Source organism: Fundulus heteroclitus, unplaced genomic scaffold (genome assembly GCF_011125445.2).
Source record: "Fundulus heteroclitus isolate FHET01 unplaced genomic scaffold, MU-UCD_Fhet_4.1 scaffold_54, whole genome shotgun sequence".
Taxonomy (NCBI): Eukaryota; Metazoa; Chordata; class Actinopteri; order Cyprinodontiformes; family Fundulidae; genus Fundulus; species Fundulus heteroclitus.
Window position 1 is genome coordinate 2,587,576 of NW_023396967.1, and position 26,046 is coordinate 2,613,621.

A 26,046-nucleotide genomic window follows, 5' to 3' on the forward strand; every position below is an offset into this window, starting at 1 on the left:
CAAGATACACCTAGAATGATCAAATGCATAAAGAACACCAGACCAAAAAGCTGCTGAGCAAGATTAGGTTCCAAAGAAACAATTGGAAGGAAATATATTTGCTGCCAGAGTAGGTGGGAGAAAAAACAAGTGACAGATGTCCGACTGGTTAATCCGGATTCACATAGCTGTACAATCATACCGCGCCCAGCTCTTTGCCTTATAAAGTTGTGATAACAGAGAAGCATGCACAAGAGCGCTCCAGCACCACCTGAACTTGCCACAATTTCCAGCAGAAAGATCTCTGACAAACGGCATCATGAGTGTGAGGGTCAAACAGAAAAGACGATCCAGAGCTTATTCCTCCACGGAAGGCTTCAGCAGCAGGTCAATGGGATCCAACCAGGTCCCCAAAGCCAGCGCCACAAATAAAGTGGTTCCCCTTCGACCTGTTACGTTCAACAGGAGCCTTCTTACTCCTCTGAAGATAGACATGGATCCTGCTTCCCAGGCTCTGCGCATCCAGGAGAAGGAGCAGATCAAGGGCCTGAATAACCGCTTCGCATCATACATCCAAAAGGTGAGGGGGTAGCCCAGCTGAAAGATTTTTTTACATAAAAAAGTAACATGCTTGTAGATTATTCGGTTACAGAACAAGGTCAGTCTTGCCCTCTAGAAATTCTCTGTCACTGAAGTTTTTTTCTTTAGACACATTTTATTTCAAGTTGACCAGAGAGTCTCGCAATCAATCAGCCATTCATGACTGTTTTCTTAGGGTATGAATATGATGTGACTCAGAGGGCCAATTCTCTTAGCTACTCTTGAAAATGGGAAAGAGGGGAGAACATCCCCTCAGTAGTGGTTCTTGCCTAAATGTAGCCCCTATCGGCATACAGACTGTATTGGCTATGCAAAGAGATTTCAAAAAAACCTTTTAAAACAAATAAGTAGCGCTTTTTTTAGTTTTCAAATTTTAATTAAAACACTAAGCACCATTAATTAGTATGGTCATATTTTATGATAATGTCCAATGTCAATGGACTGGACATCACAAAACCCTTTTGAAAACCATTCTTGTCGAAATGATAGATATGTGTTTTGAGGCATATCACCCTTTAAAAAAATACTTCACTGTTTGCCACTCAAGTAAGGCATTACTTTATTCTCACCAAACCTGTCCATATCTGCAGTCAGATCATAAATCTAAAGGTTTAAAACGAATGAAACTGTAACAAACGGGTCAGGAACAGGATCCAAGCTCAGCTTGGCATGTGACTCAGTGAGGAGGAGGATTGGGTAATTAAAATAGATACTCTAAAGATCACTAGTTGATGTCGTTCAAAATTTGTGAGAAAACTAACAATACTGGCCTTGTAACTGATATTTTAATATCAAAGTACGATTTTCTGGATTGGATGGATCTGCTTGGTGCTTCTGTTCCAGGTTCAGCTGCTGGAGCAAGAGAACAAAATGCTGGAAACCAAGTGGCAGCTTGTGCAGAATCAGACCACCGCTTCCACCAATATTGAGCCCATATACAGAAGCTTCATCGATAACCTGCAAAGACAGCTGGACCTTGCCCTCAGAGACAAAGCACAACTTGAGAGGGAGAAGACCGGCATGATCAATCAATTGGACAATTTCAAAACAAAGTGAGATATTTTTTTTTTAGTTTGAGGGATTTTAGTGACTTGGTAAAGATAGAGGAGATCAACAAGAGTAACAAGATATTTGTGGTTGGTTCAGGTATGAAGAGGAGCTCAACAGAAGGGCTGAGGGAGAACAAGTCTTCGTTAATCTCAAAAAGGTAAAGACCATGCACATGAATATACAGGAACTTTGCTTTTTACTTGCTTCCCTAGGGACATTCTTTTATTTTTATGACTCTAAAAATTATAACCTCCTTGGAAAATACCACACATTTAAAAACAATTCCCAGATCAGGTTGAGCATGGATTAAAAAGTTGCTTTATTTGTTTGTTTTTGCTTTGTTTTTCTCACCAGGATGTGGATACTTCCTACACCGCCCAGGTGCAATTAGAAACCACAAAGGCAGCTCTTGCAGACGAGGCCACTTTCCTCAAGGCTATTTATGAAGCTGTGCGTAAACCCCACTTTTCTACAACTGAAATTCATAGGGAATGTGTTCTGCTTTACCAATGATTTAGATTTTTACTCTTATTTTCTTTTGTTTTTGGTGTTGTTCTTTGTTTGTTTGTTTTTTTAAATAAAAGGAGCTGAGAGAGCTGAACGGGAGCATGGGGGATACCTCTGTAGTGGTGGAGATAGACAACTCCCGCAACCTGAACATGGATCAGATTATTGCTGATATCAAGGCTCAGTATGAGGAAGTCGCTGCCCGAAGTCGCGAAGAAACAGAAATATGGTACAGGACAAAGGTGAGAAAGAAATATTTCTTTATTTCTTCCAGGATTCTTTCGCAAAGATGTGAGAAAAGTCTTGAAATAATTTCATATTTCATCACATTAAAATGTTTCACCCCTGACAATCTCTTTAGAAGAGACACTTTTTATAGATTATTTTTTGAGTTAATCAAATTCTTTGAGGTGTTTTAATGTGGAACTGTGTGTTTCCCTAGCGTTTTGAATATGGACTTTCTTTTAACTATTCTCAAAAATGGGAAAGATGATAATACGAAGGCAGATGGTAGTAGGAAGGCAGATTTTTTTATTTTTTTTATTTCTTGTTTTCCCACGTTCACAATTTAAATCAACAACCTGAAGTGTGCCAACTAAGGCTGGCGGTGAAAACATTATCCTGTCACCACCCACAGTGAACATGATGGCATGGATGGGAGAGAAAAATCTGACTGAGCTGTTGCATAGCATCACTGTTGGGCCAGATTCTAACGTGTCCTCTGAGAATCAACTCAGTGGAGAAACCTTCATATATTTCTGTAGTCCCGCTGATAAATATCCTGTAAAAACTAGCAAAAAGAGCATGCGACAACGTCCAAATTGTTTGAATTTACTTTTTTTTTTTTTTTTTTTGTGAGATGCAAAGTTTTTATCTGACAACACAGATCAGTTTTTTTAAACACCTTTACCACTTCATTGATCCATATATTATCTTACACTAATCTGAGGTCGGGTCGCATTGATATCAGGTCCAGTAGAGAAAACCCAGATATACATCTTCCAAGGAACACCATTCACATCATTCTGGGAGATCCCTAAGCATTCCCGGGGCCAGAAGGTCATTACAGTCCCTCTAGCGAATTTTGGGCCTGCCCCTGAGTCTCTTCCGACTGTTAAATGTTGATGTTCCCATGGGCAAGGCACTTAAACCCTCATGTTCCCTACAAATCTAAGAAGTCCCTTAAATGGTCAGTATGAGTAGAAAAGCACTATGTAAATTCAGCCCATTTACATTTCCTTCCATGCTGCTTGTACAACAATCTTGGCAAAATGTCTTATTTAATGTCAGGTGAATATTAGTTTTACGATTTGCCGTATATATTTATTGCCATTCGCATCTTTAAGGGTAAAAAGAAAGCTTCAAAACTGGTTTGGTAAAGTTTACAACACTGTCCAGGTTGTTTCCACCAGTGCCACCCCAGAGAGATGTGATAATTACTGCTCTCTTTTCTTCTTTCTGCACGCCACTGCTGCCAGGTTGAGCTGATGACGGATAAGGCAAACCAGTGTGACAACGAGCTGCATTCCACCAAGGCGGAAATAGCTGAGCTCAAACGGATGATCAATCGCGTGAAGCATGAAATCGATGTTACAAATGCTCAGGTAAGTGAGAGAATGGATCTCAGTGTTGAATCAAAGGTGACAATGACAAGCAACAAAAGACTGCATAGCCAAACTGTGTCAAAGACACAAAACAACACTCCATCATTCTATTGTTTTTGGTTTTGTTTGGATTTTTCTCCATTTTTCATCCTCAGGAATTATAAAGGTGGAAACTAAAGAGCTAGTGATTGTTGACTGCTAGTGAAAATAGCTAACGGGGAAAACATATGTGAACATGCTTAAACCTTCAAGAATCTTGGTGGAAATTTCATGACTCTATCATGATCTGTTTCGCACAAGGGTCTGAAAAACACAAAGGTTAGACCTTCTTTTTTTGTTTTTGCAGCGCGCCACCGTCGAAACCAGCATTGTTAATATGGATGAAAGTGGGGAAAAAGCCGTGCTGGATGCCAGAGAACGCATCAAGGCGTTGGAGCAAGCTTTGATGGAAGCTAAACACTTCATGACTAAACAGGTCAAGGAATACCAGGAGCTCATGAACGTCAAGCTGGCCCTGGACATCGAGATTTCCACATATAGAAAACTGATGGAAGGAGAGGAGGCAAGGTGAGAGCTGCTAAAAAAATATCCATTTATACTCATATCTGTGTCCTGGTTTTAATGTGCCACTGTGGATATTTTTATAGTGTGGTCATGGCTTGGTCATTAAAGGTCACTTTCTTGTCAGAAAGCACTGAATTTATTTCTAAACCAATACATTTTAAAAAATCGAACCCTGAGGGCCTTGATAATGGTGATGATTCTTTACTTCAAGTAGTTGCATTAGATCAACGTGCACAACACTGCCCCTTTGTGGCAAAGATCAGAGAGCTTGGTTTCCAGTGCTCAGAGCTCCCTCTAGGGGCCCACTGCTGTCCAGCAGGATTCCTCCAAAGGGAGGAAGGGATAAAGAGGTTCCACCACATTTCTCCACACCTCCTCCATGGGCTCCAGTCTCTTTAACTCTACGATGGGGCCCCGGGTCAACCATCTGACAAGGTTCTCCTTGGATTCTCTCAGATTCCCGGCCAGCGTTCAGACTTACTTGTGCCTCCACTGTCGCAATCTTTCCTGTATTGCCAGCCTCCAGATTTCCTAGGACACTTTCCTTCCCAGCTTCAGGGACTTAATCTCCACTGCCACCGGCTTTCAAGGTTTGTGCAAAGCCAGACCTCCTTTGCCGCCGCTGACTCCCTCCAGATCGTTTTACCTTCCCAAGACGACCTCCAGGTCGCCGTCCTGAACTGTCCTCCTCGGGACAAACTCCTGGTCACTCATCAGATCCTTCTGCATTCTTGGGACATTCTTTGTTTTTTTTATGCATTGCCCCTCTCTGCCCAAATGATTTGAGTCGTTTTTTGTGTTTTTTTTCTTTCCCGTGTCCTGTTCTTCTCATGCCAAGTTGTACGTTTTTGCCTTTTAAAGTATTCTTCAGCCTATTGCATAGCAAACATTACACTATCACAGCTGTGGAGATTTTGAGGTTCTGATGCTGATCAGATTTATAATCAGGCGTCATTCTTTCTATTTGGTTGTAGTCGGGGAACTTTTTAAAAGGATCTTATATAAGTCCTCTTCATCTGAACCAGATCCAGGTCACAGTTCTGTTTGATGTAGAGTGAATTCACAAATATTTGGATATCAGGTCATTTGGGACAGGATAAGTCAAAATGTGTTTAACCTCTGCCTGGAAAATGATGTGGTATACCTTTAGGATGCCCATCAATGCTCATGACATATCTGTCTGCGTTTTCACCAACAGAATCGGACACAAGGACGCTGTCAATATCCGTTCAGTACCCACTAGAAATATGAGCCCAGCACCCACCAAAGGTGATTATGAAAGCATGACACTGACATCACATGTTGCTGTAGTTTTCCATCCTTTTTGACCTCTCAAAACACATTCGCAGAACTCTTCTTTGTCATTTACCCGCTCCTTTTGTCTTTCTGAGAAAACCACAAATCATAAATCATAAAACCACAAATTAAAAGTTCCTCAAAGCAGCAGCGGTAAATTGTTATGTGCGAGTCTCATCTAAATGACTATCCTCTTTCTGACAGCCCCTGTTCAGCGGCGAAGGTCAGGCCCAGTTCTCATCAAGACTGTAGAGACCCAAAACACCTCATACAACTAAAGCAGAACTCAGACTGCAGCAATCAGACCTGCCGGATCCCCACAGCGTCCAGATTAAATCCTGATGGTGTTTGTGGAATGAGTCGTGTGTGTGTATTTGTTGTTTGTGTTGGTCTCCTCTTGAACTGTGCAGGAAAATTCATCTGGATGTCAACATGTCTTCCTGTCCTTGGTGTCATCATTTATTAAAAAATGTCATCTGCATGGGTGCTTTCAGTGAACATTTACCCGCCTTGTAAAAAGTTTAACCTGAATTTTCAGTATGCAGAAACTAAGAATATATTCAATGTTTTTCTTATTAAGTGTGTTTTGCAGTGGTTGGGAATTTTGTACAGATCTCAAAGCTATGTTAAGTAAATAAATTATATGAATTTGTTTTCATCGTTGAATGTAACAATGCCATATAAACAACATATGTTCTACGGTGATTAAAAGCATGTCCCCCGTTATCAGGTACAAGAAATCTTTCAACGTTTTTTCTTCATGAAATATCTTAATCTCATCAATTCAAGCAGATATTTGCATTCATCCTGCAGAACACAAAAATGACTGAGCAACATAATGAAGAACACATAGATGTCAGTCTAGCTCATAAATTTCAATCACAATTCTGATATATTAAAATAATTGGCAAGAAATGTCATTTATTGCATTCAAAGCTTTAGTCATTGAAGTTGTTACAGCCAGTCACAGCATTTTGCAGCTTTTGATTTGATACACTTCCAAAATTATTCAGTAAAATTATGAAATGAAAGGAGAGGCGTACACATTTTTTTTTGAAGTGACAAAAGAAGACAAGAAGAATTTATAGGGTGGTAAAAGTATGTAGAGATATATTCACAGTCAGTTACAGAAATATGAATATATATTTACCCCATACCCTCTGAATTAAGATACACCTGTATTTTTACAGTGTTCTATGACTAAAGCAGTGTGTATGTTAGTGAACATATAGCTTATTTAGCTACTTTTATTTCCAAGAGACAAGAGACCTTCAAGACAAGAAACAAGAGATATTGTTAGCAGTTTCTTTTTTATTATTTTGTTAGATTGTTTTTCTGTTTGTTTGTTTTTTTGTAGTATTAGTGGCTCGTTACACAGAGTAGGCTGACAGGAAAGGGGGCTTGAGAGAGGGGAAGACATGCGGGAAAAGATTACAGGCCAGAATCAATCCTAAGTCAGCCACATCAAAGACTGAGGCATCCATAAATGAGTCATGGGCACTTCCCCTGCACCAACAGAGCATGCCCATGGTTAACAGTTTCTCCTGAGACCAGCCACACACTGTTGTAGGAAAACCAACATGAGGAGGATGAATGCCCCAGTAAAGTCCTCTTGTGGCTAAAAGAAGGTGCACAAAAGTCCTCTCCTGGACACCTCAAACATTCTTCCCCCATTTTAAGAAAACTGCCATGAATGTCCTAAGTTAACAGTTTCATGTGGAGGAAAACTAAATCAAGTCCTTAGTTACTGACAAATGTTTCACCAGCTGCTCTCACTCCCACAGCTTTGGATCTCATGAAAATCCGTTCAGCTGTCCTTTTGAGTGCTGAGCGCACAGTACAGCAAGCGAGACGTATGTGTCCATAACCAGGCGTACTGAATGCTTGCTATGTCCGAAGTGTTACTCACCTGGCCAAGGGGAAGGATTCCCACTGCAGCCAATTATTGTAGAAAAGCCTTTTCGGGAAGTTTCTGCAGACATCACAGAGCGACCTTTTGCATCACAGGGTAACACGATAACCTCTTCCCACTGTAAGGTTTAGTGTCCCATCATTGTGAAAAAAACTGTGTTTTTTTTTTATGACTAAATAAAACAATACAGGGTGCCCGAGTCCATTCAAACAGATCCACACTTTAAATCAGATCTCATCAAGCACCAGCTTACGACAATGTAATGAGATCGCAACTGAAATACAATAACATTACAATATAGATAGCAGCAGTGATAGGAATGTATGAGTGCAGGAGAAAACCAGTTTAAAAAAAAACGTGCAGAAGAATGTTCAACCATGTTTGTATTGTAGTGCAAAGATAATGATGCAAAAAGAAGGAATTAATTTGAAAAGTTAAATGTTGGCAGTTTATTCTAATAGAAAAAAAAACATAATTGTGGCCCTTGAGTACTTTCATTTACTCCACACCCAAAAAGATCAAGAATTTTATAGAGGAGATACCACAAATCCAAGAGCACATCTGAAATCGGTCCACGCGTTCCGTGTCGTTTGTCCCTCTCCTCTTCCCTTACCGACGGAAGGCTAATCACATGATCAGGTGGGGCTGCCGCCGCCGCTGCTGTAGGGAGTCGAGCTGTGAAGAAATACCCAAGCTGGCGACAGCGCGGTGATTCCTGGATACGTTTCCGCTCGTAAACGATCTTGCCCGGCGACTAACGGGTCAGTACGTGTTTATGTGTCGGTGGGAGTCATTTGCTGTCGCGCTTTTAGCTGCGCTGTAGCAGAAACAAAAGCAAAGGGACGGATAGAGAGATTAGCCCTGTTATGCTAACCTTACACTGCTGTCTTTTTTTTTTTTCTTATAATGGTCATTAAAGTTTGACGCAACGTCCGACTGCGAAAAAAGACCAATTGTTTGTTTTGAAGCAAACAGGGTTGTGAGTTAGACCTTTTGAACTTTCTTCGTAGAGTCGCTTGTTTTTAATTTAATAAGGAAAGTCATCGGACGAACTCATTATGTGACATTTTGGAGCGCGATGCATGCGCCGTCTCCAACGTTGCAGTCTGTTGGAAATCCGGACATTTGTTTCTGCTACGACTGTTTAATACGTGGATACAAAAAGTCAGCCTGTGTGGCGGTCAGGTGAGCTGACGCTTGGGAATAGTCGGTTCAGCCAGCCGACGGTAGCTCTGTGGTAAAGATTAGCTTCGCCCGTACACGGTGCATTACGGTAAACAGAGCAATTAAGGGTGGCCTTGCAGGCGAAAAAGACAGAAATGAAGAGATAAGGAGAAGCATAACCCGCAGAAAATGTACATCTGTGACAAAAAAATATTACTTTTACACAAAAATACTATGACCTGATAAAAATATTTCAAAAATGTACTGTAGACTTTTTTTTCAGGGGGTAAAAAAAAAAACAATCAATGTTCCTTATAATGCAAAAAAGGATGTGCGTCTCATTTTCAGGAATTTATTTCTCCAAAATCCTAAGAGATGACAACAAACTCTCTTTATTTTATGTTAAAGGGTCACTTATATTATAACTAGAATACATATTTCATAATTTTACTGTAGACTTTTTTCAGGGGATAAAAAACAAAGCAATGTTCCTTATAATGCAAATAAAGGGTGTGCGTCTCATTTTCAGTAATTTATTTCTCCAAAATCCTAAGAGGTGACAACAAACTCTCTTTATTTTATGTTAAAGGTTCACTTATATTATAACTAGAATAAATATTTCAGAATTTTACTGTATGCTTTTTTTTTCTCCTTTTTTTTGTTTTGTTTCCTAATGCTTATCCAGGATCCTCATTTGTCTCATTTTAGAAATGTATTTCTCCAAAATCCTAAGAGGTGACAACAAACTCTCTTCTAATTATGTGAAATGGTCACTTAAACTATAAGAGGAATATGTATTTATTAATATTTGTTCCTTTTATGCTTCTTTCTTCATCTTTTCTATTGATTTTCGGAGAGGAATCAAGTCAAAGGACCTTAAAAGGCTGATGTTTATCTATAGCCTATATTCGAAACGTACGTCATTTCCAGCCATAGTAGTTTGTAGAGAGTTTCCAAAATGTGAATTGCATCACTGGTCCGACGGACTGGGTGGATGTGAAACTGACAGGTGGCGTTCTCAGCCGCCCAGTTCAGCAGGAAGGAAGTAGCTGTGGAGTCATTGCCGTAAAGTTTATGGGAAGAAGAAAAAAATGTATTGCTGTGTTGTCCAAGGAAGATTTTCAAGAATAAGAGATGATTTCTTATAGTGAAATAAAACTGCATTTCATAACTGAAATAACTATCCTACAGATGGCAAGGACAATACATGGAGGTATTTCCCAACAAGCTAACCGCTATTTGTGTTTATTTTGTCTTGAAAGAAATCTTGTAAATTATTATGCATTAGAAACGGTGAATAAAAAACCTCAGTGTGTAGGAATGAGGTTACTGTTGATTAATTGCACAAAATATATTGTAGCTTGCCCGTACAACTGGAAATGGGTTTTGATTATAGGCTTTTTGATAGACCAACATAAGCATTATAAGGGATTTAGACTTGGTATTTCGCTGAAAATCTATGGCAAAATTATGAAATATTTATCCTTGTACAAATAACCTTTTAACATAATATGAGGAGAGTTTGTCACTTCTTAGGATTTTGGAGAGATAAATTCCTGAAAATGGGACAATAGCCTATTTCATGTATGCATTATGAGGAACTTTGATTTAGTATTCCACAGTAAATCTATAGTTAAATTATGAAATATGGTTATGGTAACCCAATTTTACCAGTTGGTATTTTCTTTTTAATTTTTTTGGGGGAGGGATGTTATTAGAATAAAATCCTATTTTGAGAATAAAGTTGTGAAATTACTATGTCGTTTTTTTTTTATATATAAGAGCTTTTACAGAAAAGCGCAGCCTTCCCCTTGCGTTAAAATGAGGAATGTTGAGCATCTTCTAAAGTTATACTTTGGTGTCAGTTTTGCAAATAAGGAAATACTAAATCTTTTTAGTCCAGCAGCATAAAATCGTCTCGTGACCCCCAGGCACTTTGGGAATTTCTTGTCTAGGGGACCTTTTAACATCATATGAAGAGAGTTTGTTGTCGCCTCATATGATGGTGGAGAAATAAATCCCTGAAAATGAGACGATGGTCTGTCTCATATAGGCATCATGAAGAAGATTGGCCTGGTATGGCTCCAAAAATCTATAGTAACTTTATGAAAAATGTTATTTAGTTATAGAATAGGGGACCCGTTAACGCAGGGGTGTCCACACTTTTCGGTAAATGGGTCAAAATTCTCAAATCAAAGGAACTCGAGGGACAAAAAATTAACAATTGTTTTAAACCAAAAAGATAATTTTTTTTTACCTGCTCTACAAAAAATGATAATTTTAAATACATAAAATTAGTCATATCTTTTGTAGGAAATGAATGTGTAAATCATTGCATATCTAAACCGTCAATAATGGTTTTGTTAATTTGTTGTATTAAATGATGGTCATCCAGTTTGCAAATTATTTTGACTAATTACTTGTTAACAATAATAAATAATAACTCTCTTTGGTCTAGCAATATAAGAACAGTATTTTGGTCTCTACTTGCTGCATTTGGACACAAGAGAGGTTGTTGTCACCTCTTAGGATTTTGGTGAAATAAATAGCTAAAAAGGATACAAAAGTCTTATGAAGAGATAAGGAGATATGTGGTACTTTGACTTGTTTATTCAATTCTTTTTTTTAAAAAATATACTGTATTATATCGAAATATTTATTCTGTTTATAGTATTTGTGTGTGAAAGTAATCGTTTTGTCATAGATGTACATTTTATGAGGGTTTTGCTTGTCCTTTTCTCTTTTTCACCTGCCACTCCTACTGCTCTGTTACCGTAATGCACCGTGTATGCGCGAAGCTAATCTTTATGAGCGCGCTTAGGTCGACTGCCTTGACCGTCCATTTTCAAGCGTCTGCTCTCTTGACCGCAGTCGCACATACAGCGCCATGGGAAAAAAAGACATGGCCTTTACCTGCTTAAAGAAGAAGTTCAGTCAGTGGTTTAATCTTGTAGCTAAATGTAAATGCTGGACACTCAGGCTTTGTATAAATAAAGTGCTCAGGAATTGCACAACCTTTTTTTCAGATTTGTGGAGGAATAAAATATGGAATTACTCTTTCTTGTGGTGGGAAAACGATCGATGCACCTAATGGTTCATGCACAGGTGTAACGATGCAAATGACCCTGCAGAGAGAGCAGCTGCAGCTTACTGACTGATGGGAAACATGGCTCCAGCAAGAGAGCCATCGGTTCAAACCACGGAAAGTGTTTAAAAAGGTCCTCAGTGGCAATAAAACACTTTTGCGTCATTTTTTTTAAATGTATTTATTTTTTGCAGGAAAGTAAAAATTCCGACTGAATTTATTTTTTTTAGGCCGTTCACGCCGATTATGCGAGTATTTTTCATGTGTTCCTGTGCGGCACCTCGGTTTCTGTTTTTTTTTTCTCAGCCGATTTGTTTTCCCGCCTCAGGTGTTATGGAGCCAGCTGAAGGTAGAGTACACGCCCTGTGACATGTTGGCCCAGGCAGCATCATGGCACCGCGCACCTCCTCCTAAACGCCACAGCCTGTTTCTGTCGTCATGGCGTCCAGCTATGCGCCACCTTTTGAGGGCACGGGTGAAGTGAAGGAGGGCTTCCTGTGCCCTCTGTGCCTGAAGGACCTTCAGTCTTTCTACCAACTCCAAGGCCACTATGAAGAGGAGCACTCAGGGGATGATCGGCATGTCCGGGGACAGATCAAAAGTATGTATAGTGTAGAGATGCACAAAGCAGAAGATCCCGCTAATTAAACCATGTATTTGGATTCTATATAACTATGAAGGATTTGGACCAACTTGCCTTTTAAAATTGCATTAGGACATTTTATTTTGCCGCTACATGAATTAATTGTGTTGAATTGCACTTAAAGGTCCTGTGAACAATAGTGATTTTCAGAAAACAAAGCTTAAGTTTGAATTTTTTTTTTTTTCATAAGAAGGAATCGTTTAACGCCTGGTTTCATTTCACCTGCAGAAAAGATCAATTTTAAGTGCTTTTCTAAAGTGTTAATCTTCAGTCTAGAATTTTAATGCAATGTTGTACAGACGGAAATGTGAAAACAAGGAACAATTTACAGGATTTCATTCATAATAAGTCAGTAATGTTCCTGTATTAATCCACCTTGGGAATCTGACGTCATTAATCTATCTGGTCATTATAGATTTCATCTATACCTATTTTTATCTTTACAGAGTTGCCCTGTTTGTGTCGCACATCATGGCTTTTGGGGCCAAAATACTCACGTTTTGTCTTTTTCTCCTGAACTTTGAATTTGCTTTTTTCATACAACGCTGCGTTACAAATGCTAGAATATAATGCATCTAAGAATATGATGACTCTGCAGTGATGAGGGAGAAAAAAAACGGTAACTTTTATCCCCCCATTCACCTGTGATTATTATTATTATTTTTTTTCTGTTGTGTTCAGGTTTGGTTCAGAAGGCGAAGAAAGCCAAAGACAAACTGTTGAAGAGGGATGGAGACGACCGGCCAGACACCGGCGGCAGTTATGAGTCTTTCTACTACGGTGGAGTCGACCCATATATGTGGGAGCCTCAGGAACTTGGTAAGATGGGGGGAAAAAAAGCTTATTTTGGTAGCATTTAATCTGGAAAAGTAAGTAAAAGTCAAACGTAAAGAAACAACAATGTTGGTTTTAACCCACAGGAGCAACTAAAAGTCACTTGGACCTGTTTAAGAAACACCGGGCAGCCCGCATCGATCATTATGTCATTGAAGTCAACAAGCTCATCATTAGACTGGAAAAGGTCTGCAAACGATTTTCCCTTCTTCTCTTTTTAATTTAATTACACAACCTTTAACCGCACGAAATTCTGTTTCAGTTGACGGCGTTTGACCGAGTCAACTCAGATGCTGCTAAAATAAGAGGTTAGGGTTGTTTTCTTTTCTTTTCTTTTTTTTTTTTGTTCCAAAAAGCTCTCTGCTGTCTGTCCATGTGAACTCAGATAAGTAAATGTAGTAATTGAGGAATGTTGCTCCTCTTGTGCAGCCATCGAGAAGTCCGTAGTGTCTTGGGTGAGTGACTCGGATGTCCCCTTCTGTCCTGATTGTGGAAACAAGTTCAACATGCGAAACAGACGCCACCACTGCCGCCTCTGCGGCTCCATCATGTGCAGGAGGTGCATGGAGTTCGTCCCTCTACCTTTGGCCCGTACGTAGCAACACCTTGGAAATCAGAACTGCTGTTTCTCCTGTGTCCCTTTTTTTTCTCCCTTCTTATTTTCTTTACGTATTTAAACAGAGAAGCTCATTAATGGGACTCGAGAGGCCCTGTGTGTGCCTGGAAGCCCCGGTCAGTCCCAGTCTCCACCAGCAGGGGGCGGCGGCGGCGGCGGCGGGATGGGCTCCAGGAGGGGCAGCATCACCAGCCTGAGCAGCGTAGCCTCCATATTGGAGGAAAAGGATGACGAGAAGATCCGCTGCTGCCACCACTGCATGGACACGCTGCTGAAGAGGCAGCAGAAGTTGGAGGAGAAGGACCACGTTCCGGATGTAGTCAAACTCTATGAGGTAGGCGTGACAACACTGACGTTGCCTCCTTCTTGTCAGTCAGCGTTTTACGTCGAGGTTTCCAGACTCACAGACCTTGTCTCACTGTCAGAGGCTGAGGATGTGCATGGAGAAGGTGGAGGAAAAGGCTCCAGAGTATATTCGAATGGCTGAATCCCTCAAGTAAGCCACATTAAAAAAAAAAAAGATTTTGGGTTGTTTTTTATTCTGGGATGACGATGATATTTATGATATTTACTCCCTGATTTCCTAGCGCCGGAGAAACCACGTACAATCTGGACACCGCCGGTGGACTGAGGCTGGAAGTGCAGAAATACTACGAACTGATCGATGCTCTAAGGTACGAATGATTCACGCGGGAGCATTTTACAGCCGAGGCAACCGAGAGATTAAACTGGATTATTTTCTTCTCAGTAAGAAGATCTTAACACTGGGGATCAAAGATGAGCCGCCGCCACGCCCGAAGGCGCTCCAGCTGCAGAAGATGATACGCTACACGGCCACACTGTTTGTCCAGGTGAGACCGAGGTGTTTATGAATGGAGACGATTCATTTCAGCCAACTGGTACACTGAACCTTCACGCCTAAAGAAATAGTCAAAATTCTGATCAAAAGTAAAAAAAAAAGCATAGGTAGAAGAGATATAACACTAAGGGAAGGCCATAGAAACATAATTGCTTTTATAATGCTGCTTGCATGTAGAAGAATTTTATTGCATTGGAAATCCAGAAATCCACCCAAGGTGTCTTTGTGGTTTAGTGACCTGACAGACTTCATACAATTAGAGAAAATAAAATATACTCTAAGGGGATCCAAGGACAAATTTTTCTCTGTCTGGAGTCCGATATTGATACATTTAGGTAAACTTAAAACTGTGCCCACTTAATGATCCTCTGGCAGTCATCCTGCGTTTGAATCTGTGATTTTGATTAAACCAATGTGTACAATGTTTTGTGAGGTGCACAGCCTTTTTTATTTTTTTTTATCTTCAATTTATTTATTTATTCTTTTATATATTTATTTATTTATTTTACTGCTCTTGTTTATTTTTGTATTACCTTCAATTATCTACTCCTGCTGGATTGGTGTCAAATGTTCTTGGGATGGGGGGTTAAAATATAAATATGAGTATCATGTCTGTTGTAATTGATATTATATAATGTATCACTGATGCTCAATAAAAAAAGTATAAAAAAAAAGTAAAAAAAGACTGAAAACCAACAGTTGGACAAAAAATAATCAGCTTAGAATAAGGGCTGGACAATAATCCAATAACAATATATATTAACCGATAGACGTATATCAATGATAGAAAACAAGGGTCCATAAAAAGTTAAAAAGAATAACATGTTTCCTTCCTTTCTAGCCATATTCTAGCCATGTAGGTTAATACTACATCATTACATCCTCCCAACCAATCACAAACGCATATCCAGGACCGCTCCATCACCAAGCTCCGCCCCCTTCAAAGAGTTCAGAGAGCACTTTTTCTTTTCTAAAAACTTGCAGTTTTGGTAAAACTGTGGTTGAATAAAGCGTCGAGTTTGAATTCAGTGTTTGTGTGTCTGTATCTAAAAATAAGTCGCTATGGAAAAGCATAAAATGGTCAGAGCTGCACTTAAAGTGTATGTTTTGAATTTGTTGATAATCATCGATATCGATCAATATGATTTTTATTTTATCAATATGACTGTCGTCCAGCCCTACTTAGAATATTGATTAAAAGGTTCTTAGATGTTTAAATGGTGGCTCCTTCTGCCTTAACGGAGAAGAGGAGACCACCTTAATTTTAGGAGAGCTTTTGATGGCTAAATATTTTGTTTCACATCTCTTTTTGTGGTTTTTGCTTTTTCAGGAGAGGCTGTTGGGGCTGATGTCTTTACCCACTAAAGACAAATACGAAGAGCTCAAAGAGAAGCGGAAACAGGAACAAGAGAGGAGACTCCAACAAGAGAGACAGGTGAGATTCTCAGGCCACACTGATGGGTTTCCTACCGCTGGTAGCAAGTTGCTAAATATCTCCGGTTGAAATCTCCCCTGGACCGCAGGCGGCTCAGGAGACTCTGAAGAGGAGGCAGGAGTATGAGAGAAACCGTCCATCGGCTAACGGGGAGCTGCCGCAGGCCCCCAGAGCCCCCCGCATGACTAAAGCCGGTGGCTGGCTGCCCTCCGCAGACGCCGGCCACACTCGCAGGGAGCTGGAGGACCCCCTCCTGCAGCAGATTGAAAACATCCAGTCGTTCCTCCGTCAGGCCCGCGAGGCGCGGCGGACCGACGAGGTGGCCATGCTGGAGGAGAACCTGCGTCAGCTGCAGGACGAATACGACCAGCAGCAGACCACCGTCGCCATGGCGCTCTCCCAGAAGCTGGCTCAGGAGGAGAGCTTACAGCAGGGGGAGCTGCAGCGCCTGGAGGCCCGGGAGAGGGAAGGGAGGGAGCAGTGGGGCTCCGCTTTCGCCTCCACCCAGCCTTCGCTCACCTGGGAGCCGTCTCTGGACATCAGCCCGGCAGGAGATCACCAGGTGGAGGAGGAGGAGGCGGCGGCAGCAGACGTCCCGACTCTGAAGACTGAGGCCAGTCCATCGGCCGTCAGGGCGCTCTCCTCCGTCACCTCGCAGGAGGATTCTCCTCCCAGACTAAGAAGCTTAGGAGGGCACATAACCCCCCCTGGTGGCGAAGGACAGAGCAGCGCCTCCCTTAACCCCTTCGAAGAGGAGGACTCCACTCCCATCGAGGAGGATCCATCCAACCCCTTCTTTGAGGACATCAAGAGGGAAGTTTCCAACGGGAAGAAGGAGTACAACCCTTTCGACGAAGACGCAGACCCCGAGGAGGACAAACGGGCCGAGGCGGAGCGAGGCAACCCCTTCCAGGAGGAGGACGCCGACCCACGGAACCCCTTCCTGGACGCCGCTGCCGGGACGTCGCCGGGGGCCTCGACCAACCCCTTCGACGAGGACGGCGATGACGAGGGCCTGCCTGACGTGGACATGATAGAGGAAGAACTGCTGCTCCAGCAGATCGACAACATCAGGGCCTACATCTTCGACGCCAAGCTCAGCGGGCGGCTCGACGAGGTGGAGCTGTTGACGGAGAACCTCAAAGAGCTACAGCAGACTCTGCAGGAGCAGAAGAACAAGAGGCACTAACGCACCCTGCCCCCCCCGTCACCCGTCACTCACCAAGTTATCCCAGGTCGGCTCGCTTTAGGAACCATCAACCCAGCTTACTTCAGTTTGGATGACGTCTTATCGAATTAAACGTGTTCTTAGATTTCATTTAACATCTTTCTAGATCATTTATCCTTGTATAAGGTTGCATCGGGCTGAGATCCACCCCATGCATGAATTCAAAGCTCTGAGAGTAAAAAATCAACTTAGAGACACGCTTGTATAATTCTGACTAAACGAAGATGAACAGTGGAAGACAGCAGTGTTACTTTGACCCGTTGGATGGTATGATGTGGTTCTGCAGTTGAACTTCTGAACAAAGTCCAAATGTTTTTTGTTTTTTTTTATTCCGTTCTGTGGATATATGCATTACTGCGTTTGTGCATTTTCCAACTAAATGTCTGCACATAACTGAACGCTGTTGTTCTGACAGGACCAAGAACAACAGGCGGGAGTTCTGCAACTACAGACAGATCCTAAAATTAGAGTCATTTCAACCAAATTAAGTGATTGTCAAGGCGACACATATAACCCTTTAGGTTTCTGTTAAGAGTTAAAGGTGCATTTCACATCATGAACTCATTGTTAGGGGTGCACTCATCACGCTAATAAATATAGCGTTAAAACCTCTTAGTTTGAGATGAGTGACAGAAATATTTGGGTATTAAAATCTGCGGTTAAATGATGTAAATTCATACTCTTTGTATAAAACCTTTAGCTAAAAGTCGTGATCAAATGAATTTCTGCTTGATAAAACTGCTTTTAATGCACTTTGTCTTAAAAACGAAAAAAATCTGTATGTTATTCCACCCAAAGGTAACAAGAAAAGAAACGTTCATGTGCGAGCGTACAGGCGGAGGTGTTGTTTTTGATGCCCACCTCACGGCTGGACTCGTCTCTTTGTCGCCTTCAGACCTTCAAGCCAGAGTTCATCTGAACACGTTCAATTCGGATGTTTTTTCACACACTATTCCGCAAGGAACACTGTGGCCTGCTGTTGATTAAGAGTACAAAGTGCTGAAGTATCAAAGTAAATTTAAGACACTTCTCGTGAGATGTTCGCTAACACTAATGGATGCCAGCAGTATTATGACCCAGGGCTGCTATGTTAAGTTGTCGTCGCGCTTCCTGTCCGGTTTTCCCATTTCCTTACGGTGTTCAGCTGCTAAACTGTGACATCTGCAGGTCGTCAGAAAAACATGTGGCACTAAATTTTTTTTTTTTTTTTTGTGACGTAGTGAAAATCCATACACGAATGTGAGCAGTTGATTTCAGCTTTTGAGGTAAATGCGACATCTGTGTTGAAATAAACCTCGCAGCCATCACTTTATTAACTAGAAGAGACTCCTTCTCAGCACAAATAAATTCCATGTGTAACAATTGTTTGTGATGTTTCCTTTCTTTTGGACAGCTGAACCGTGTCTAGTCCCACTGGCAGGTAAATATATTTCAGGTGCATCTCAGTAAAATTAAAATGTTGAGTTTTTATTTCAGTAATTGCTGCATAATAAAACTCAGATTAATCACAACCCAGCTTCTATATTTCTGCCCATTTTTAGGATTTAGAGCTTATATGTAAAGAAAACCCAAAATTCAGTTTCTTATAAACAACTCATGAGCAATAAATTATTTTTAATACAGAAATGTTCTGGCCTGCCGAGACATTCATAGGCATCCTCCACAGGGAGCGTAGGCCACAACTGGCCGTAGCTGGAAAGGTGAGAGGGAGGCAAGATTGTGGTAGAAAGAAAAAGGTACACAAGCCACAAGGATGGCTGAAGCCTTGAGAGAGCTAATCAATTTAATTCAATTTTATTTATATATCGCCAATTCATGAAACATGTCATCTCAAGGCACTTTCCAAAGTCAAATTCAATCAGATTATACAGATTAGTCAAAAAATGTCCTATATAAGGGAACCCAGTTGCATCAAAGTCTTGACAAGCAGCAACTCTTCAGCAGGTTTTGCTTCATAGCGAAGCCTGTTGGAGTTGTTAAGGATGTGGGTTGGAGATAGTTTTAATCACCACCTCACTGGGTTTCCAGGACGTGGGTCACAACCGGCTGGACACCAGAGAGGAGAAAAAGGATTTGACTGCTGCTCAGTGGGCCATAGAAGGGCAGGGAGATAGGCTTAAAAATAAGATCTCAGATGCTATCATACCAAATCCGATTCATCGGTTTTTCTCTCTCATCTCTATCATTTTGTTTCACAAAAAAAATTGAGAAATTATTTTAAAAACTTGCTTTTATTTCAAGCATTTCGTCTAGAAGTTGACCTGAAATCGAAGCGTGCTGTAAAACTTGCCTGTAAAACAAGATGGTGGCCCTGCCGCTGTCAACAATGAAACTGTGCCGAAATGTTTGCTGCTGGTGGGTTTACACAATGTGCCAAGAGCAGACTTCATTTCTGCACTTTCAAACTAACAATGAGAAAAGTGCCTCATATTATGGTTAAAAAAAAAAGAAAGTTTCCCCTTTACAATGTTTTGACATTTTTTTCCTAAACATATTCAGAATTTCATGCTAGTCATGGAAGCCCAGCGAGTGCACTGGTAAAATTAAATCAAGATTTTCCAAAACGTAAATCTTAAATTCAAATTAATTTATCACCCAGCCCTAGTCCAAAGTTGTCATTTTAGAAGATCAAGATCCCAAAAAGTCTGCTGCAGAGAGTGGAGAGGCATGTCGCTACGTCAGTGATAACTGGCATCTGCTGGTGTCGGCCCTCTGTGTTTTATGAAATCCAAAGTTAGCGTAGTTAATGTACAAGTACAAGCCATTTACCAGCTGGGAACAGAGCGTTTTATTCTACTCTCACCTGACAGGCATTATGACGTTTTCCCAGAGGACTTTGCACCGGCCCATAAGCACCAGTAGCTGCTTTAAAAACTAGAATATCACGGCTTGATTGGCCAACCTGACAGAGCTGACCCAAACCACGCAGTAAACTCTGGTGTGTTGCTAAGAGAGAACAACTAGAACCAAGCAACGCAGATGAGCCGAATGCTGATATTAAAGGAACCTCGGGGTGCGGTGATTGTTTTGATATAGCTGTAAACCATCATCCATATCAACCCACATAAACAAAATATATTGCGCGTAATGAATCCCATATAGGTAATGACTCTTAGTTGACCTATATTCTAATTTAAACTAATCTAAAATTAAAACGAGAAGTTTTGAAAGAGTCCTCTTAGTGCAATGGGGGAAAAAACCTTAACCCAGTAAAGTAGGACCGCATAGGAGGTTTTTGTTTCCAGTGCCAGAACCATGGTAGCAGGACAAGTCCCATACGGATCATGCATGTGTCAAGCCTGCCTGCACAATATCAAGTTTTACCATGTAAAATGATCTAAATTGTAATTTAGGCGTACATGTTGACCTGCAGCTTGGCATCGAGACCCCCTACCGCAAAAAGCTTTAGCTCAAGCTTGAATCCATGAGACCTGTTTCCTTTTTATATAATTTTAATTACAAATATCTAAGAGTACAGATGATACTATTGAGAGTTGGATGGAGTTTAGTTGAATATCAACATAATGTACAGAAGTTGTCTGGATAGAAGCGATTCAAAAGTCTGTGTGGAAATAGTCGAGCAGCTCGTAGGTTGGTGTCATCCTGCAGCTTTTAGCCGCTGCGTACGAAAGTCTGCTGCTCACTCCTGTGACTCGGCCATTTTGGCTCGATATTTGCCCGTCATCTCCTTTGGCAGTGGCGTGGTGCCGGGACAAGGCACCTGGCCCTCCACCTCACAGATGCACTCCCTCAGACAGTACTTCTTTGGGCCGAAGTTGGCCGGGTTGGACGCCTGCATCTTGGCTTGAGCTTCACTTTGCAGCACTTCTCTGCGGAGAGAGGAAAGTAAAACAGCCCGGGTCAATCATTATCCTGTTAAAGACACAATCAATCCCCAATTTTCCCCCTCAAAGAATTCCCCCAGAGTTTTATTTTAAATCTCTTAAAATTGCAGGTTATAAATCCCAAAGCCTTTGAATGACAACCAGGCCAACAGCAGCATCACCAAACCTCTACTGTACTTAACGCTGGTATAAGGTGTTGTTACTCATATTAATCTTGTGTTTCAAACCAGGCCCACATGAAGCGTTTGTAGCAGAAGAGCTCAATCTCACCTGACCTAGTAGTGGTTGGCAAGCTTAACAATGTGACATTTGTGTTGATAGGACAAAAGAGTTTCCTGGCATATAGATGGCATCCAATAATTGCAAGGGAGACATGGTGACCTCAAGGTGTCACGGCTGCTCTTTATGACCAGTGAGCTTTGGAGATGGTGTTTTGACTTCATCTTCCATCCTCCTCACTGTTCATACTGACAGGATAAATCTGGGTCAAGATAAATATTCTATCCTGATATTTTTTGGCATTTATTGCGAAATCTCATCATGACGCCTCATAAAAAAACAAAAAAAAAAACATTTGTCAACAAGGGTTACATTTAGTGTTTTTTTTTTTGACTATATGCATATTTATTAGTGCTCCCAGGGAGGTAATATTGTACAAACAGCACCGTCTTAACTAATGTTTGGCCTGTTTTGGGAGTTTGCAAATATACAGAATTAGAAATTATCATTATGATAAATTATATTTCTTACAACAACAAAGACCTTTTTTCTCACTGGGGACAGACAACGCCTAGTCCTCATCCAGTCTTGTTCGTCACAGTTCCCTTTAAATGACTGATTTGACCACGTTGATGCAAGTAAGTTAGGGCGAGTACTGCAAGGCAAGTTCACTTGTCTTTCCCATTTTAAAGAGTGGATAAGAGAAACGTGGGATTACTCCCAATTTATGAGATGCTCTAAAAAAAAGTTACCTCTTTCCAACGTTTTCTGTTTAGGATTTTACTACTGCAAGAAAATTTGCATTTTTGAAGTGTTTTTTTTTTTTTTTTTTTTTTACTGATCTTGCTCATATCTGTAAATAAACAAACCCTCAAAAGCACATGCATTCAAGTAGCATAAAAAAAACTCATCCATACTTACTCTGATTTGCCCAGAATCTTCCTAACATGTTGTGAAATCTGCTTGTAGTCCTTACCCTCCACGTCCACCAGTACTTGTTCACCATCAGCTAAACAAGACAGAGACAGAGTTGACCTCAGAATTAACGCAGCACCTAAAGCCATCATGTGACACACACACACACACACACACACACACACACACACACACACACACACCTACCCAGGTAAAACTTCAGAAAGGGCGACGGTGTCATGTTCTTGAACATCATTATTTGAACCCACGGGTTCTTGTACTGAATCTGCGGGATGTTGAACAGCACGAACTTCCTGGAGGACATAAGAGGAGAGAACAATCAGCCTGACGCCATGCGGGGACTCGCAGATCCATGCAAACTGCAACGCTTCCAGTGGATCACGCTGTTTTTGTGATTGCTGCGGTGTGACCGTCTCTGCTGCTAACGCGTTAGCTCTGACCTTGCTCCTTCGCTGAGCTGTCCGTGTGTGTTGTAGTTCACCGTCATTATCTTCACCCGGTTCTTAAAGATGATTTCGCCCTTCTGCAGATACTCCAGCGTCCTCCTGATCGGATACCTCCCTTTCATAGGCATCTTTGTTCATTTACAAAACGATCCTGCTTCCTTGGGAGTCACACTGGCGCACGTACAACGACGTGCGACGTGGAATGATGACGTTCTGTCTGTGGCGTCAGGCAAACGCCGCGAGCTGACGCTGCTTGTAGTCTGGCGTCCGCGCTGGCAGGTTTTCCTCCCGGATACCGCCCGAACTTGTCTGATTTTAGCTCCTAGCTCATGTTTATTGACTTTTCACGAGGTCGACACGTGAAGAACTTTGTCGTGGGGTGTAAGAAAGGAGCTTCGGGCTGCTGTGTCGGTTTCGGACAGCCTTTCAGACGTCATCATTACGCGACGGAAACGCACGGATTATGCTACGGATCTACAGCCTCCCGAAAAATAATTACGCCAAAACGCAAGTTAAACAAATGTAGGGAACGGCGGAAGCTCTCCTTTATACAAACCATGACGTATGAAGGTGCGCACATTTGCATGCGTCATAAACGGGACGCGTGACGGAATAACGTCACTGTAAATAGCGCTACCTTTACCTATTGACCTAGCCTGCTTCACTCCACCCACATTTAAAAATACAATATCGCGGCAACACGGTACATTGTGGGAATCGCAGATCCCCGTGGAATGAGTGGGATCACCTTTGATCGTTGCAGGACAAATAGACTGCAAACATAAACACTGATAAATGCTTCTAAGACGTACATTATCACGTATTTCCCAATTAGTGTGCCATTTAAAGGCCAGCTGAGCAGTGGAATAGTGAACAGTAGACACGAAAAATGGATTCCAATGTCGTCGCTGCTTGTGTTTCTGTTGTGAGGAGCAACCATCAGATCATCAGGAGGAAGGCTCGGCTGAGGAGACTAATGATCTTGTGCAGCCAGGATGTGAGTACTACAGCTTGAAGTCGTCAACTTATTGGATCACGTCTTGTGAAAATGTACATCTAGACGAACACATTAAGTGCAAACATCCATCGTAGTTCAACCAATACCAAAAGTGCTGCATCGGTCACGTGAAATCATCTCAGGCATGCATTGACAAAAAAATTTTTTCTCTCTCCTCCAGTACACACCGATCTATGCGACCCCCAAAATCAGGGTGCCTCTGATGGAACGGTACCTGGACCCTAACCAAGCTCTACGCCCAGACTACATGCTGTCCAGGACCTCCTTGGAGGCACTCATGGACCTGCTCAGGAGGGAGAAGACGCACGGTTGGGGGCAAGAAGTGGAGGTACTCATGGCAATATACTGGCTAGCACACGGACTGTCGTACCGGGTAGTGTCTCGCGCGTTTGACATGCCGAGCTCTACCGTGTGCGACATTGTCCACCGCGTGTGCGATGCCATTTTGACCCTCCTAGAGAGCGTTATTAGGTTCCCCCTCCCGGCAGAGTGTGCGGAAGTGGGGCGCGGCTTCCAACATCTGGCCGGCAGTCCTGCCTTCAGCCGCTGCGTTGGAGCTATTGACGGGTGTCACATCCGCATCAAGGCCCCCCTTCCTGGAACGGCCTCAGAATACCTGAACAGGAAGCAGTTCCACAGCATCCTGCTCCAGGCGATCTGTGACAGCACCGGCAAATTCCTGGACGTGTTCGTCGGTTACCCTGGGTCAGTGCATGACACCACGGTGCTGAAAAACAGTCCGGTGTTTGTTGGTGCCGTCTACCCACATCCTGGCTATTTCATTGTGGGGGATGGGGGATATCCGTGCACCAGTGCGCCAATAACACTCCTCACCCCCTACCGTGAGCCATCGAGGGGACCCGTGGAGGCCCGCTTCAACATCCATCACGCCAAGGTACTTGCTAATACTGTCAAACTTCCCGTCAGTGGGAGGACATCAAACTGACTGTATGTTTCTTAACCCAAAGGCCCGCGTCATCATCAAGAAGGCCTTCAGCATGATGAAGACCAGATGGAAAGGGATCTTCTTCAAAGCTCTAGAACTGAGTACCACCTTCGCTCCAAAGGTTGTGGCAGTATGTGCCGTCCTCCACAACCTTGCAGTCACTAATGGCGATGACCTGGACCCAGCTGAAGGAGATCCCTTGCCTCCACCTGATCCACAACCTCCTGAGCTGGACGACGAAGAAGGGGGTTGCATTCTCAGAGATGGATTGGCAGCACAAGTGTCTGCCGCCCGCCAGTGCTCTCCTTGCCTTCAAGACCACGATTATAACTGATGGTTGTTCCTCTGTTGTTTTTTTGTTTTGCGTAATAGTATATTTATTTACAAGTTTTATTTAATAAACCATTCACTGGTTCATTCATTCTCTTTTCTTAACTACCAGAACCCATGGTGAAGGAATTGTGTAGGAGACCAACAATGGGGTGTTGCACAATAGCTTAAGATCTCTGCAAATATTATGCCTTAGCTAGTTCTTATTTATTGCAAAACTAGATTATTTGAGGGCAATCTATGGTCCTGATGTGACGTGTGACCTTATTTTACCCATAGCAGGATACTTGCTAGTGAAGGGCTGTTTTGGGCCCAGGTCTCACTAGATGGAATGGGAGTTATTGTCTGTTCACATGTGCAAAATTCATGAGTCAAACAGGGAGATAATGCATTATGAGTCCTGCTAAGAGGAGGAATGCAGCATTGTATTGTCAGTAAAGCAAACTGTAAGCAACCAGTCCCAATGTTATGTTCAATGGTCAATATCATGTCAGAATCACTTGTAGGTCTAATTGCATTACAAAATCCCAATTTATTTCATTTTAAGGCTTACGGTTGTTTACTTACTTCCTGACTCCAATGACGATGCACTGTTTGCAACATGATGCACATGGCTGTAAGTACCTGTACATATTACTGTGCGTTATTGGCAGATCTGCGCTGTATTGCAAATGTTACCAACCATGAGGTGCTCTGCTATGCAGGTACTGGCAGAAATAAACAAGAATTTACAGGGTCATTGATGGATATACCATCATTAAATATTTGTAGAGATCTCACAGTGTACGGATGACTGCAGTAGTTACTCAAAACGGAAATGTTTTGAGTAACATGTGAATGGGGTAAATGATGCTACTTACAAGTCATAGGCAGAGAAGAATATCCCTCCATTTAGCACCATACATCTCTCCCTCAACTTGGAATAATTTT

At 41.9% G+C, this 26,046-nt stretch overlaps 4 protein-coding genes across 4 annotated transcripts; 3 read left to right on the forward strand and 1 right to left on the reverse strand.

Moving 5' to 3' along the window:
• Positions 1-218: 218 nt before the first annotated feature.
• On the forward strand, positions 219-6,253 carry LOC105926129 (intermediate filament protein ON3). The gene is made up of 9 exons (XM_012862343.3): positions 219-559; positions 1,423-1,631; positions 1,726-1,786; positions 1,984-2,079; positions 2,214-2,378; positions 3,615-3,740; positions 4,087-4,307; positions 5,503-5,573; positions 5,805-6,253. The coding sequence occupies exons 1-9, from the start codon at positions 299-301 to the stop codon at positions 5,876-5,878; spliced, it is 1,284 nt and encodes a 427-aa protein (XP_012717797.2). The 5' UTR covers positions 219-298; the 3' UTR covers positions 5,879-6,253.
• Positions 6,254-8,132: 1,879 nt separating this feature from the next.
• Positions 8,133-18,739, forward strand: LOC105926118 (rabenosyn-5). Its single transcript, XM_012862326.3, has 12 exons — positions 8,133-8,273; positions 12,090-12,362; positions 13,086-13,223; positions 13,325-13,425; positions 13,501-13,546; positions 13,668-13,829; positions 13,920-14,188; positions 14,280-14,350; positions 14,442-14,528; positions 14,603-14,705; positions 16,044-16,148; positions 16,237-18,739. Exons 2-12 carry the CDS (start codon positions 12,200-12,202, stop codon positions 17,335-17,337), a joined length of 2,346 nt encoding a protein of 781 aa, XP_012717780.2. The 5' UTR covers positions 8,133-8,273; positions 12,090-12,199; the 3' UTR covers positions 17,338-18,739.
• A 2,071-nt stretch (positions 18,740-20,810) lies between these two features.
• On the reverse strand, positions 20,811-23,024 carry mrps25 (mitochondrial ribosomal protein S25). Its single transcript, XM_012862335.3, has 4 exons — positions 22,817-23,024; positions 22,563-22,669; positions 22,362-22,449; positions 20,811-21,206 (listed from the first exon to the last, which is right to left on the reverse strand). Exons 1-4 carry the CDS (start codon positions 22,948-22,950, stop codon positions 21,017-21,019), a joined length of 519 nt encoding a protein of 172 aa, XP_012717789.1. The 5' UTR covers positions 22,951-23,024; the 3' UTR covers positions 20,811-21,016.
• A 337-nt stretch (positions 23,025-23,361) lies between these two features.
• On the forward strand, positions 23,362-25,851 carry LOC105926121 (putative nuclease HARBI1). The gene is made up of 3 exons (XM_012862334.3): positions 23,362-23,819; positions 24,001-24,735; positions 24,809-25,851. The coding sequence occupies exons 1-3, from the start codon at positions 23,712-23,714 to the stop codon at positions 25,118-25,120; spliced, it is 1,155 nt and encodes a 384-aa protein (XP_012717788.2). The 5' UTR covers positions 23,362-23,711; the 3' UTR covers positions 25,121-25,851.
• Positions 25,852-26,046: the final 195 nt, after the last annotated feature.